The 16,117-nt window shown below is 43.2% G+C and overlaps 1 protein-coding gene across 5 annotated transcripts in view; it reads right to left on the bottom strand.

The window, feature by feature from the left end:
• The window catches only part of TMEM245 (transmembrane protein 245), an 85,316-nt gene that overhangs the window by 3,837 nt on the left and 65,362 nt on the right, over nt 1-16,117 (bottom strand). For 3 of the 5 annotated variants that reach the window (XR_005066721.1, XM_037047551.1, XM_037047553.1), the window contains 3 exons: nt 15,529-15,629; nt 13,995-14,169; nt 12,083-12,277 (listed from right to left, as the gene is read on the bottom strand). Coding sequence is in view for 4 of the 5 variants with exons in the window: in XM_037047551.1 (XP_036903446.1) it covers nt 12,083-12,277; nt 13,995-14,169; nt 15,529-15,629 (471 nt within the window). In the remaining variant the exon portion in view is untranslated. Of the gene's footprint in view, nt 1-4,275; nt 4,583-12,078; nt 12,278-13,994; nt 14,170-15,528; nt 15,630-16,117 lie in introns of those variants that run through there. The other 2 variants (XM_037047554.1, XM_037047555.1) reach the window with 2 other exon arrangements.

Genomic DNA, 16,117 nt, shown 5'->3' on the forward strand with positions numbered 1-16,117 from the left:
TTCTGGGCCGTGTCCTAAAAAGAGAGGGTGATCTTCCCTTCCCCCACCCTTCTTGCTGGCTGGAAAGTGTACATAACAACTTTAAGAGAAAAACACTAAAAGATCAAAGAGCAAACTCTAAGTGGATAAGTTTTACTGCAAAACAGGAAACCTGACCCAGCAGAGGCCAAGCTCTGAGGGATGTGGTTCAGGGAAGGAAAAGTGGGCTTAGGTCTTCTCATCAAATGACCTGGCACTGAACTGCATCTGACCCACACTGGGCAAGCTAAGTGAACATTACCAACTGGCAGGTAATACCCGGGTTGGATAGAGGTGGTGTGCTGCACCTGTGAGGTGCCTACCTCAGAACTGCAGTAGCCAGTTTGCCTTTACTGCCTAATGTAGATGCCCAGGCTAGGAATGTCACCGAGTCAGGTCTGCATCTGTGTTGGCAGCCAAATGGCCAGGTCCAAGTTTCTCAATGAACGTCAGCTCAAAGCGCCCATCTTTGACGAAAAGACCTCACACCAAGGCTGGAGTACCAAGGAGGGAGGCTTGGCATGCCTGTTTCGGGAACAGTTATACCAGCCCTGTGCTGCCTACCTATGGGCTGCTTTCATTTGAAAGTAATACGCTTCTTGGTTGTTTAAGTCACTTGAGTTCTGTTGACAGCGGGTATTTTGAGTTTGTTTTGGGTTCTATGAAGCCAACTCTATCTTAAAGGGTACACGTATGAAGCAGAAGTTCATTACCACCCTTTTGGATAGAAGTTACCTTGCTCCTACACAATATTGCAAATTAGAAAGACAGTAACACACCTGAGCTTAAGCAGCTTGTTTTCTGAACAATTTTATTTTTTTAATGTTTAATTATATTTTACTGATTATGCTATTATAGTTGTCCTGACTTTTCCTCCTTTTCCCTAGTACCCCCCATTCCTTCAGGCACTCCCCCACCACTGTTCACGTCCATGGGTCATGCATGTAAGCTGACCACTCCACTTCCTATACTGTACTTTACATCCCCATGGGTATTCTGTAACTATCTATTTGTACTGCTTAATCCCCTCATGTCTTCACCCATTTCCCCCTACCCCTCCCATCTGGGAACCATCAAAATGCTCTCTATATCCATGATTCCATCTGTTCTTGTTTGTTTAGTTTGTTTTTTAGATCCAATTGTTGAGAGATTTGTATCTTTTGCCATTTTATTGGTCATAGTTTCAATCTTCTTTTTCTTAAATAAGTCCCTTTAACATTTCATGTAATAATGGTTTGGTGCCAATGAAGTCCTTTAGTTTTTTTTGCGTGTGTGGGGAGCTCTTTATCTGCCCTTCAATTCTACATGATAGCTTTGCTGGGTAAGCAATCAGGTCCCTGATTTTCCTGACTTTGACCATTTGTCAACCCTTCCTAGCCCCCAAAGTTTATTTTGAGAAATCAGCTGATAGTCTTACGGGAACTCCCCTATAGGAAAGTAACTTCTCTTGCTGCTTCTTAAGATTCTCTCTTTATCGTTAACCTTTGGCATTTTAATTATGTCTTGGAGTGGGCCTCTTTGCATCCATCTTCTTTGGCATTCTCTGTGCTTCCTGGACTTGCATGTCTATTTCCTTCACCAAATTAGGGAAGTTTTCTTTCATTACTTTTTCAAATAGACTTCCAATTTCTTGCTTTCTCTTCTCCTTCTAATCCCCCTATGACTCAAATGTTGGACCTCTTGAAGTTGTCCCAGGGGCTGCTTCCACTATCCTCTGGGGAGGGTGGTGTTTTTGTTTTTTTACTTCTTTTTTTTTTCTTGTTGTTCTGTGTGGTTGTTTTTTGCTTCTTTATGTTCCAAATCATTGCTTTTCTTCTCAGCTTCATCCAATCTACTGTTGCTGCCCTGTAAATTGTTTTTATTTCAATTAGTGTATCCTTTATTTCTGACTGGGTCTTTTTTATACTGGTAAGGTCCTCACTAAGTGCCCTGAGCATCCTTATAACGAGTGTTTTGAACTCTGCATCTGATAGATCGCTTAGCTCCATTTCATTTAGCTCTTTTTCTGAAGTTTGGATCTGTTCTTTCACTTGGGCCATGTTTACTCCTCATTTTGACAGCCTCCCTGTGTATGTTTCTACATGTTTGATAGAGCTGCTTTGATGCTATGCCTTGGCAGTACGGTGTATTGTAGCAGGTGTCCTGTAGGGTCCAGTGGCATAGCCTCCCCTATCACCCAAGTAGGATACTCAGGGTGTGACCTTTGTGTGGGCTGAATACATCCTCCTCTTGTAGTTGAGCCTTTGTTGCTGTTAGTAGGTCAATAGGAGAGATTTTCCCAGGCTAGCCAGCTGCAAGGATTGGCTGTGACCACTGACCATCAACCTCCGTAATTTGTGGAGGAGCAGCTGTGCAGGGGCAGAGTGGTGGTGCTGTGATATGGTCTGTAGCCATGGTGCTGCTTGTTTGAGAGGATTTAAGAAGTTATGAAGCATGAGCCAAGATCAGCCATTCATATGGAAAAGCCGCTTGGGCAGGCCCATATAAGTGGGTGGGGCAAAGTCTCTGGGGATCTCCACGGTGAGTCAGTGTTAGCCAGGTTGATTCTTGATGGGAGTCTCAGATATGGCACCAGCCTGCCAGCTCCTTGGCGGGGGGGGGGGGGGGGGTTNCGGGGGGGGGGGGGGTTTAGAAAAGGGATAATGGCCTCTGCTCGCTTTGATATCAGATATTTCAGTATCTTCCAGTATGCCACTGGTGCCTTTCAAGCTGCTATCCTGGTGCTGGAGCTCAAAGAGAGTGAGTCTGAGTAGGTGATTCAGCAGTTTCTTCCACCAACTCAATCCCACTAGTTTTGGCAGCCAGAAGTTATAGGGGCTTATCTTCCTGGCACTGGAACCCTGGGCTGTGGGGCCTGGTGTGGGGCTGGGACTCCTTGGTCCCAAGATATCCCTCCACAATTTTTTTCTACCACACGTGGGTGTGGGACCAGCCCCTTCCACAGCTATGCCCCTCCTACCAGTCTGGATGGATGTGGTTTCTTTAAATCCGTAGGTGACAGACTTCCATTCAACTTGATTTCTGACAGTTCTGAGTGATGGCTGTTCTATATTTTAGTTGTAATTTTAATGTGGTTGTGTGAAGAGGTGAGTCATGTCTGCCTACACTACCATCTTGACTAGAAGTCTGCCTCAAAACAATTTTAAAATCTCCAACTTATATTAACTTGTAGTCACATCAGTAGATCATGTTTTTCTTTCTTACATTATCATTCAAATAAAGCTCATTTTATTTTCATACCTATAACCAAGCATTAAAAAAATTACTTAACTTTTTCATTAGAAATAGGCCTCAAATAGAATCTAAGAAGTGTTCCAAAACTTTAGGAAAATACTCAGTTACAGAAACTAAAGACAACCAAAAGTTGTCATTAGGTTCAAATCCACACCCATGCCCCCTCTTATTCCTTTTGTCGTCCTACTGTTCAGTTCATATAAATATTCGGGGTGACCATGGTAGCTAGAGAGGGCAGAGATTAAAGGCTAACCCTTTCGTACAAGGTTAGGAGCACTCCACTATCAAGAGGGGCACAGGGGAAATGTCACAGGAAAGAGACTGTACCAAGGATGCGCGACCGTCCAAGGCCCTTTCCGTGGGCGGTGCCCCGAGTCTCTGTCTGAAGCCCGCCTCTAACTGGCACGGCTCTGCTTCCAAAGGAACAGCTTGGAGGAAGAGGTGAGTGAGCGTCCTGGCCATGGCGCCTGTGGCTGTAATAGGGTTTATGTGTACGGCATAGCTAAAACCCCCACATTGAACAGATGCTGACTGTTCTGGGAACTGAAATGAGTTGTGTCCTTAAGTATTTTCATTCTGAGAAAAATTCCACCAAAGTAAGATTTATACACACATGCATGTCTTATATGTATTAACATCTATCTATCTATCTATCTATCTATCTACCTATCAAATCAGGGTTTCTCAATAGCATCCCTACTGACATTTTTGTACGTTATTGAAGGTTTAAGCAGCATCCTGGTCTTTACGAACCACAGTTGCTACAATGAAAAGGTGTCTAGGCATTGACTAATGTCCCTCAAAGGGAGCAAAAGTACGCCCCTCCAACCATTGATCTAGATATCTATTTATTTATATCATTGCTCTAGGTATCAGTTTATTTGTGTGTGTATTTTTCACAGTCACGCCAAAACTTGTGTTTAACATCTGCACAGAGGCAAAGTTGACTACCAACTGTCTCAGATGACAAGAATCTGAGTAGTACCCAATCACAGAATTGGGTAGCACTCAATTCTGCGAAGCCCTGGAAAAGCTTTATAACCAATGACCAAAAACTGACAAATACTACAAAGCATTTCCATAAAAACATGTTTTTATTCATCCTTTGACATCTTTTCAAATTTCTAAGATACCTGCAGTTTTAATCTCTATTAAATTCCTCTAAATGATGAATGAAAAGTTCTGCCTCAGGGCAAGGATGCATGAAATAAGATTAAGACTGTGGTTGGCCTGGTGACTGCCTTCCGTTGACAAGTAAGCTTAGCTGTAACCTTGAAATTCATACCTACTATTCAATTCTGCCTCCAGGCCAAGAAAGCTTCCGAATGGACTCGGAAGAAAGAAAACAAAATTAAACAAGCTGAGAAAACAGTTACTAAGGGTTTTCCATCTCAACATTATATATTCTTTAGATGTTTAAGGTGGTGATGGTGGTATGTGTGTAAAACCCCACAGACGTTAACATTCATCTTAAACAAACTTCCAATTAACGCCTAGAAAACAAACCTAAAAACCTAGACTTGGAGAAATAATTTCTTTTAAACTATTTTTTTAAAACTGAATTTATTTAAACCAAAAATACAAAACAAAAACAGTTTATTCACCCTTTATTTGTACTCCCCACCTCCAGCAACCAAATTGCTGTCTATCTATGAGCGTGGCTTATTTATTTTTTCAGTTCCACACATAAGAGACATCATAAGGTATTTGTCTTTCTCTGATTTCTTTCTGGCCTCATCAAGAGGCACAGAGCTAACTAATTAGCAGGGCTCTTATAACTGTAACTCTCTAGATTAGGAGGAAACAAGAAATAAAGACTATATTGACACTATGGTAATGTCTTACTAAACTACCAAAACACAGCCTTCTTTCCTAAACTGTAAGGATTATTATGTTCCTAAGAGTCTCGTGGTCAAAAGAACAAGCAATGAAGAACGGGACCGCACGTGGCCGGGGAACAGCGGACAGCTGCTCCTTTAACAGCACTGGGGACTGTGAAGTGTGGTTTCTCACTTACGACCTTTCGCGACTCGAAAATGTTCAGGGATCTGCTTCCCCAAAAAGTTGCAATGCGATTTTTAAAAATTTCATTTATGTAAATCTCTAAATATTTTCTGATTTACCAACTCAAGAGCTATTGACTCTTAGCCCCGCAGAGATGCAGAATAAACTTTGAACACTTGGAAACACAAAGCTTTAAAGTGACGCTGTGAACTTCAGTCGGCTGGGCATGCCGAGTTCCTAAGCCCTCACAGCACACAGGCACGGCCCTTGTGATCGCTGCTGTGTCACGTCCACACCATTACGCATATCCCTCCCTTCCAATAAATACGGAATAAAGTTCTAAGAGTGAGGTTTACACGTTCCACCTGTCTTTATCAACCTCAAGGTTATAATCCAATAGTCTTTGTGTCAATTTGGATCTTGGCTTCATGAACCTATTAATTCATCAGATTTTCACCAAGCACATTCCGTGTGCCAAACAGCAAGCTAGGAATGGTGAACAGTGGTAAACATGTTTGCCATAGTTCCTACTTCAGAAGGCTTACCAACTAGTGAGAAAGACAATTAGTTAAGTGCACATTTATATGTGTTGGGTGCCAACAGGAGAAGCCCGACTGCTGTGGGGACACACAGCAGGGACATCTTGCTGTCGGTGGAAATTAGGCTCTTCCGCAGGATCACAAGGAAAGCATTCCAGGGGCCCATGCACGGGAGACTGTGGGGTGACGAGATGGTTTATTCCTGTGGAAACAGAAGCTCACCCCTGGATTCCCAAAGTCTCATCTCCCTCTGTCCCGCCGTGGAAAAGTCCAACTGTGTCCTCAGCAAGACCAAGACAAAAGCCAGTGTCCAGAGTTTCTGCTTCATATTAGTGCTTAGTCATTTGGAGCCCACAGGCAGCTGCTAAATGGTCTCAGTCCCCATCCAGGTAGCTTACTTAGCTTGTTCCCAGAAGCTCCAGTGGCAGAGTCCATAAAGCTGCTGGCCAAGCGGCTGCTGAGGCCACAAGGGTATGGAGAGAGAATGCACAAGCGCATAGGCAAGCACACTACCAAGTGGCAAGAGAAAGAGCTGTCCTGTTGGAGACCATGCCATCTGCTGTGGGCCCAGGTGCTGCTAGGCCCACATGGTAGTTGCTCCAGGGTGAGACAGTGCTCAAAGGAACGGTGACTGCACCACAGGGTGCTGCGGCGCAAGGGGTGGGGGCACCCTCGCTTTATACTCTTGGTAATATATTAGCTTGGCCTGGGACAAAGTGCTTTTGCAAAAGAACCAATCAACTTCTCAGGCTTTTGTGGACTTGGGATGGGTTTACCTCCCAACCAATCCCTTCTCTCTTCAGGTTAGACAGACAGGCCTCTATGGTCAAGCATCCCCCCCCATGCCCCCCCCCCCCCCCCGTGTGCCCTGCAACAACCCAGTACTGGAGAGGCATGGGAGGAGTGTTAATCCGCTTGGCAGAGCAAGAGCAATGCCAAGATGTAAGCTCAATACCAAGTTCCTTTTCCCTCTTTTTCCATTACCAATACCCATTTAAATACCAACAGTAACAATCGGACCCAGTCTAGAGAGTTCCAGCAATACTCTTCATAAGAAAAGTACTTTAAGTGCAGACCATGAGACTGGGGTTCAGCTAGGACAGGGTGGTGTTCTTTACAGAGGGGAAAACATGCAAAACTGACACTGACCTCGGGGAACGAGAACAAGTTCAATATGACTAGAAATAAAACACAAGGCAGGCAGCAGAGAGCTGAGTCTGCAAAGGTAAATAGAAAGAAGGCACAGAAGGTCTGACAGGCCAGCTTAACATTACAACTTTATCTTTAAGGCCAGAGAAAGCCACTGTGGGCATTTCAAGTGTAGGGGGCATAACGGTCACATTTCGGGAAAACCGGAGAGGGTGTGTGGGAGCATGAAAACCAACTCTCCTCCCACCTTCTAAATTTCTCTATCTGTGCTAATGATCAAATTTAAATTAACGTGAGAAAGATGAACAAGAACAATGCCCAAACTCAATTCCAGATGCATACCTCGCCTGTCATAAGGTAAGAGACCCAAAGACGCACTGGACAGTTGAGGTTTATATGCCGTTTGGGATAAAGGAGAGGGGAGGCAGGGGTTTGGGAGTTCCGAGGAAAAGCAGGCAACTCACAGGTAGCTGAGAAAGAGCAAACCAGGTAAACAAATTCCTGCTGGGCCACCCAGAGACAATAGGACACAGAAGGAAGCTCAACAAACAGGCTTTGCTGGATTTCTCCCGGCCTGCCACATTTAGTTTATATTAAGATGCTACGGTGACGTTCCTTTCCCCTTCGGTGAGTTTTTCTATCTGAATTCCTTTAGGCAGGTAAGGGGGAAGGCCCAAGGTTCTTTCTGAGTCTCCTGTTTGTTAAAACCAGCTTAGAAATCAATACCCCAAAAGCCATACGCTGGGGTGGCAAAACATTGGTCCCCCTCAGTTGCACTGTGGAGAGCAGCCCGGAGGGAAGCAGATTAGAGGGGCCAGGACCAGTGAAGGGGCTACTGAAGTGATAACCCCCGCACTGGGTCACCCCACCGGAAACACAGAGGAATGAACAGGTCCAGGTAACTTAAGAGCAACAGAGTCAACGAAGAGGCCACAGTCAATAGAGGAGGGGAGTCCATTAGCTCCCTGTCCAACTCCAGACTTCTCTCCTTTCCCCCCTTTATGCCAAACCAGGACGATGGGAAGTGTGCTCCAACTAAAATCCTAAGGTTAACGAAAGGTCTGCAGGTTCTCCAAACACTACCATCTCTGAGAACACCTTTGTATCTCATTTTGCAAAGACTGGAAAGAAAATTTCTTGAAATAGCAATGAGTTATTACTATCTCTTCCCTCGAGAAAGATAAAGCTGAGTTCCTAAAGGACCACAGTGGTCTGTCGCCTTTGGCAGCGTGAAGGTGTGACCAAGGGCAAAAGAAACTACTGCAGAGAACAGTGGTTCCTGGGAGAGTCTCCTACTTCCTCCTTACAGGTTCTCTGCACTTAATATTCAGGGCTTGCTGCTCCATTTTTGGAAGGAGTGAAATAAGTACATCAAATCAAGTCTCATCCTGCCCAAATATCAAGAAAGCACCCAAGATGCATGACTGCAGGAGTGTTTTTGTCCTTCCCCATACTTCAAACAGCCCTGGTGTAAACAGAGATGAGAGAAAATGACAGTTTCTGATTACTTGGCCCAAAACTGTAGGGAGCCCAAAGTTGTGCTGTGTTCACAACACTCGCCACCATCAAATACTGCATTCGCCACTATGGACAGCAGGTCCTCCCTCCTTCATCTCTCTTTAGGAGGACCGATGATCATCTGTCTGAAGATGGATGGTCATGCATCGAAACAGTCTTGCAAGTGGGTCTGTTCAGCCACCAGGGCCTGCATCAGCAATTAGAAGGTTAAGTCTGCCCAATGAAACGCGCCACCCACCCTCTATCATCACAATGTAACAACATCAGTTCCCAAGATAAGCCAAATCCTTCCCTAAGTCATGACTCTGTAGAGACTATTCCTTCATAGTCCATTTGTTCCTCCAACTAGGAACTGAACACACTCCAAGTACAAAACACTGTTGACAGGTGCTGCGGACACATCAGTAACTAACACCGACCTGCCCCTGCAGTAACGGCAGCCACAGTCAAGAGGGAAAAGACAGACACGCCATCAAGAGTGTAAATGAAAACTGTACTGCAGGGGAAAGCTACAAGGTGCTGTCTGTGAGAGCATGAAACTAGCAGGAAGGACGTAACCTAATCTTGGGCGTAGGGAAGGCTTCTCTGATGAACTGACATTTGCGCTGCAGTCTGACGAACGATTAGGGTTAATTAAACAAGGGAAAGTGGGTGGAGGGGAAGAGTCTGCCCGAGTAGAGAAAGCAGCACATATGAAGGCCCTGAGTTTGAGTGGGGCCTGGGGAAATGTTTTAGCTTTAGTGAGACAGGCCAGGTCACACTGGGTAGAGCCTTAATAGCCACGTCGAGGATTTTGTCTTCCTCCTAAAACCAATGAGAGGCCAGTTTTGGTAACATGACCACAATCAGATGGGCCACAGTCAGAAAGAGCGGAGGCTCAGCAAGCAGTGGGGAGCCTAGGATGACCAGAGCAATCGTCCAGGTGAGAAACCCAGTAGCTGGGCCCAACTTAGCCCAGGGGCGGCATTAAGACAAAGATGCAAGGACAGACGTGAGGTAAAGATGGTGAATGAGGAGATGGGAAGTAATAAGGATTAGTACACGATGAAATGGCACACGGAAGTGGAGGGTAATATTTACTGACAAAGCAGAGAGAGAAGAATTTTTTTCTTTTTAATCCTCACCGAGGACACACTTACTGACTTTAGAAGAGGAGGAGGAGAGAGGGTTAGAGAAACATCAAGTTGAGAAATAACGATTGGTTGTTGCTTCTCGATGGCGCCAGGGCCCAGGACTGAACCCATGACCTAGGCATGTGCCCTCCTGACTAGGAATCGAACCTGAGACCTTTTGGTTTACGGGACAAAGCTCCAACCACCTGAGCCACCCTGGCCAGGGCAGGAGAGTGTTCCATTCCTAATCTCATGAAAACACTAGACAGATTAAGTAAAATAAGATAATGTGTGTAAAGTTTTATCACAGAAATTGCCACAGAGTAAGTCCCAATAAATATCACCAGTGCTGGTGTTTATTACTATTTAAGATGTCATTTAGACTTTCCACTAAAGAAGGACGCATTGAACACATATTTCCTTTAGGTCCTCTCAAAACCCCATTATAATGCCAGTAAAAGTATTTTAAGTCATAAATCTACCTGAAAAAAACTGAAACAAAAGAGCACCCATATTGTAACAGCAACAAACTTTTAAAAGATGGAAAGCAGGTGGACAGCTGCTTTGTCCCGGTATACCCTGAAAAGCAGAATCCTAAACCAGTAGTGGGAAAGGCCAGAAACCATCTAATTTATTCTGCAAAATCCCCCATGAGGCTCAGGAATGGGTGACACCGAGTAACCCTGAAGTGTGGGTGAGGGTGGGGTCAAACACAGAACCACTCTCAAGTCTGCTTCAAAAGCACTGAGGCCCACTGCTCCAATATCCTCACCCACCTCTACCCAGCCAAGCAAACGCCCCGATCCCAGGCAGAAAATTAGAGTTTCCCCTCCTCTGGAGAAGGTAAAACTAAAAGTCCCTGGACTAGGAAACAACAGGAAGAGATGGGGGTGGGGAAGCGCACTGACAGTGGGTGACTGAGCGAATGTTTGCATCTTGAACACTGTCCAGCCCCTTTCCCTGCCTTGGCTTCCACGATGTTGGCAGCCAAGCCATCAACCTCCAGGCAGATCAGAAGACCTTTCTCTGAGGAATTTACTAGCCCCGAAACGGAACCAAAAAGCACTGACACTGAAGCCTGAAAAAGCCAATGGCCCTGCCAGATGACGTATGGTACACATACAACCTGGCCACAGCTCTTGAGTGAGGGTCTCACTCTTGTTATGAGGCAAGAGCCATATCTGATCTCTAATATCATGATTATGTTGTGTTAATACAATAGAAATGAAGGGATATCATAGATATAATTAAGGTCTCTAGTCAGTTGACTTTAACCAAAAGATAAGTATGTTGGCTTAATCAGGTGAGCCCATTAAAAAAGGGTTTTAACGGAGACAGAAGTCAGAAAAACACTCACCACACTGGCCTTAAAGAAGCAAACAGCCATGTATGAATGGCCTAGAGGGGTAGCCTTCAACAGCGAGAAGCTTCAGTTCTACAAACTGCAAGGAAATGAATTCTGCTAATAATAAGCAAGCCTGAAAGAGGATCCCAATGCACAGATAAAACCCCAGCTGCAGGTGACACACTGACCATGGACTTGTCACATCCTAAGCAGAAGATCAAGCTGAACTGTGCCTGGTCTCCTGACCCATGGGGATGAATATAATAAATGTATATTACCTTAAGTCACTAAGTTAGTGTAATTTGTTACATATATATCATTGAAAACTGATATAAATCTGTATACTAAAAAAGGTAAATTTTACTTACATAAATAATACCTCAATAAACCAGACTGGAAAAAAAAATAGCAGACATGGAAACCTCTTTGGAGGTTTTGAAGATAAAGTAGGAGAAATCACCCAGAAAATTACAATTTCAATGTCTCTACTTGCAAAATAACAACTTGTAACTCCATACCGATACACTCAAATAATGTTTCCCAACTTTCTGTTCTGAAAAAGTATAAACCTGATTATCAGGAAGACTAGTTTCAGATTCACTGACTGTTAACATTTTGCTAGTCACTTTCACCCTATCTCAGTTTTGGCTGAACTATCTGAAAGTAAGTTGCAGACATCATGACATCTCACCCCTAAAGGATATTCTGCCACAAGCCAAAGTCTCATTATCATGCCTGACAAATGTAACAGTGGTGTAACAGTACAACTTAATGTATGGTCCATATTCAAATGTCTTCCATTGTTCCAGAAATGTTCTCTACAGCTTCTTCCCATTCCAAGTCCAAGACCCTATCACAGAGTCATGCGTTGCATTTAAAGATCCCACATCCTGAGTCTCCCTTAACCTGGTATATACCATGTCCCCAGTCTTTATATTTTTCATTTATTTTTGGTCATTTACAACATTAACAATTCTGACCCAATTTAGTTTTCAACTGTTCTTGGTGTACAAAATCCAATGCTTTTGCTTCCCTAGTGCCTACTACAATCTGTAGCAGAGTGTAGGCACTGAAATACCTGCATCCTGACAGACTACACAGGTCAAGAAGACAGAGACAGGGTAGTTCCTTCCACTGTTCAAGGTCATTCTGCTGTGACTCACCGCTGCGTGTGAGCAGGCCACGGGGTCTGGTTTGGCATGGGCACTGAATTCGTGGGGCTCACGAGCATGGCACTATAGATATTGGAAGCGACCACAAGTATGCAGAGCAGGATGGGCCCGATGATCGCCCCTTCGAGGCCCAGGTAGTATGCTCCACCAGCCACTGCCAAGCCGGTCAAGTAAGGATGGCCACCTCTGGAATAAAGAGCACAGGATTAGCTCATGACTTTCAACAAACATGAACCCCGGAGTACATGTGAAACACACATTCCCTAACACAATGCGCACTCTCTATGATACACAGGCTTTTGACTACATTATCAGCTTTCTTCAGATTATCTCGATGTGGATAACTGAACACTGTAATAATATTGAAATGCAAGAATTTTCTTGCCTACACAACATGTCTGACATCTGCCTTGTACACAGGCCCAACAGCTGAAGGCGTGAAGTGGGTAATGTTAACTGGTACCTGGCACCCATTACATCGCTGCCTGAAGTGGGTTAATGCTGGCTTAGGATTGGATTCTATCAGACATTTCCATCAAGAATAATTAAGTGAGCCCAATTTAGAATGTAATTAGTTAATTACCCTTTTTTAAAGATGACAACAATACAATAGCATCCCTGTGACTCACAGGTCAGACTTCTGGCAGCCTCCTAAAACACAGTCTTTAATACAGGTTGTGATAAAGTCCTCATGAAAAAAACTGCTGTCACAAACCTGAATATTTTATCACGGGACAGTCGGCACTGCCCTCCTGCTTATCACAGTATCACTCGCAGACTGGATGAAATAAGATACTTTACGGCAGCCCAGCACACTGGTCACGAAAACAATGGCCCCTGACAGGAGGGGAACTTGGAAAAAGTATGGTTCTGGGTGTTTCTAGTTTTCAAACATGCATGACTACAGTTTAGTGAGGGGCAAGTAACAAATACCCCAGAAGGATATTATAGTTCAATGAGTAGTATTTAAGGTAAGCCAGTCTTCAGGAAACCAATACATTATATTTACTTGTCTTCCTTATTCCAAAAAAAAAGATCCAGGGTAATAATCCATATATGCTATGTCAAAAATCTTCTCCCCTAAATGATACATTTAAGTAAAGTTCCTATCAAAAATGTTTACCGCTTAAAAACATGTCTGAGAGCTTTTCGATAAAAGTCTAATTCATTAAAAAGTAAAACAATTTATCTAAAACCTTTCATGTCCTAATGATGCTGCTTAAGTAAGGTATTACCTTTTTCAGGAAAAAAAAAAAATCACATAAGTCTTCAACTTCCCCTAGAAACCTTAATATAAAATGTAAAGTTTAAAGAAATGAAAGCGCTTATCTGTCAATCGTGTACCTACCCCCACTGTTCAAATTTCAGCTTGAAGCACTAGTTAACTAGTTAACTAAGTTTGGCTTCTGCCTTATATTTAATTTGTACTCATCAAAGAACCATACTATACAATATTGTAAGAGAGCTGTTCGCCATGTATTAGCTTGATGAGATTTGATTTTATATGGAAATTGCCAGACATACAATCTAATGATGTTTTTCTCCGAAAGCAAAGAAGTTCTAAAAATAATCACTAATTCATTAAATGTTTCACATACTTCTAGTAATAGTTCTTTCCTAGATTAACTGTCACTAAATCAGAAGACTATTCACAATTTTGTTGTAACCCATGCTCTCATATATTATAAGTAACATCTAACACCAAAATATCTTGCAAACAGCATTAATTACATTAGAGTAAACTTTGGTTATGTCAGTGGAATCACAGAAGGCTACTTCGCTAAAAACTCCTACCACCTCTCCTTTCTTCTATTTTCAGAAAAAGAAGACAAGGAAAACCCTCTTCCAAAAGGACGCAGAAATCCCTGGATACGACTCACTGGAAGTCCTGTGGAATACTTACCCTGATATATCAGAATAGATGGCAGTATCTACAAAGTATGTTGGCAGGAGGTGAAAGACCAACAGTAAGATGGCTTTGCATCCTAAGCCTTGTGTGAGCCACAGGTCCAGGACTGCAGGGATTGCTGCCCAGTACGTCCCCAGAAATGGCACTGCTCCCAGGATTGCTGCTAAAGCTAGTAAAAGATTAAGAAATGCAACTGAACATCATCATCAAAACAATAAGAAAAGAGCAGAACATAAACACTAGCTTCTCCTACTCAAAAATGTCCACCAAACAAGTTAAATATCAACTCAAATACTCAGGGAATGATATGCCCTTGTTGAACTGACTTTGCTAGTTAAATGAAGGTCCAGTATCTTAAAACTTTGTATTGAAAATCTTTCTAAAAGGTGTGTTTACTTCACAAGCCTATTCTTTAGCAACAAAGTCTTTGCATCTTACAGTTGTTATTGTGAATCAATGATTAGTTAATATACAGTTTTATAATGTGACTATAGAACATTGGTCAAAATTTATACTGAGCCCAAAGCCAAATCAGAAATTAGTCTCTTTCGCTCAGATATGACTACATATTCTTTACCTAATTCTTTCTCATAAAAAATGAAATGTAATTTAAAAATAGCAAACATCCAGCTAGCCGAAGCACCTAATTACTGCCCACCCCAGAGCAGTAGGTTAGGGCGCTCTACACTGGGCGTGGCTCTCCTGACCGAGAGTCAAGCAGATGTGGATCCATTAGCCAGGTCTGTAACCCTGGAGAACGTGGGTTTCTCATCGGTACGACAGGGACATCACTCACGCTGCCTGCTTCACAGGCCTGTCATGAAACTACCTCACGTGCTCTCAGGGTGCTCACATGTCAGAGGGTGGCTTTGTGGACAACAAGGTAGGAAAGAACCTGGATAAACTTGGGAATGTAAGGAAAGATCGGAGCACAGACCAAAGAGGAAAAACAATGGTGGTACAGGCATATGTGGAAGGCAGATGTATCTAGGAAGGTAAGCGGCCACAGAAATAAAGAAAAAAATGGGAGGAGAGGAGCAGAGATAAAAAAGGAGAAGTAAAAGAAGGTCATGAAACCATTCTGGTGCTTATGGAATATGGGTATTATTAAAAAAGACCTCAAGAGGTATGGAGAGGGTTTATGGGCCCTCAGAAGCACTCATCTTGCCCATAGGACCATCTCCTTCATGGAACAAAGCTCTCTGACCAACTCATTGCTCCCTGCCAATAAGTTCAATTCAAACATTTATTGAGTGCCAATTACGTGCTAGGTGTGCTTAGTGTGATAGGGCATTCATTCATATAACAAATACTATGCAGTGCTTTCTGTGTGCTGGGTCTTGCTCTAGCTACTGGGGATACAGCAATAAACAAGCATTACAAATCATACTCCTGCTCCTAATCTGGACTAGATTAGATCTCAAAATTCAGTAGTTTAAATTCGAGGAAAATGACACTTCCCAATGTATGTCAAATGGCTTAACTTTCCTTAAATCGAGGGCAGTGGAAGTTACGACACAACTGTTACCTGATGGTATGAAGACAATGTTGATGCCAAACACAGTGTGAGTCAGCCAGGTGTACAATCCGTAGAAGCCAGCCATTTTGAGGGAAGCATCGAACACCCCCCTGGAATGCCCGAAGATGAAAGGGAAAGTAAATAAACCCAGCGGCACAAGATTCGGAAAGATCACTATGTCTCGGCTTCCGGCCACTTCATCACAAATCAGGCAACAGCTTCAATTTTACCAACGCCTGGCATGCTGCTTTTATTTGTTTCACAGAAACATAAAGACCGTATTTTAGAACCCAGAAATATGTTTTCTAAACTACTTTTACATTTCTTTCTGATGAAGAGATAACAAATGAAGCACCTTTAAGTACTCTAGTCACTGAAATAATGAATCAACTTTTCACTTCTAAAGCATATTTGTGCCACCAAAATAGATGAAAAGGAAACGAAGTGTGACTATCGTATTTCTGAGAACTAAATTAAACTCGAAGATTTCCGGGCTGGGGCCAGCCCTCCCCTTTGGGAAGAGCAAGTGAGGGACAACAGAACTCAATTAACTCCTCAGTCAGAGACGAAAATACAAGAGGGGTGAAACAGACGCACA

This window comes from Sturnira hondurensis, unplaced genomic scaffold (assembly GCF_014824575.4).
Source record: "Sturnira hondurensis isolate 20B ecotype Veracruz unplaced genomic scaffold, ASM1482457v3 Scaffold0006013, whole genome shotgun sequence".
NCBI lineage: Eukaryota > Metazoa > Chordata > Mammalia > Chiroptera > Phyllostomidae > Sturnira > Sturnira hondurensis.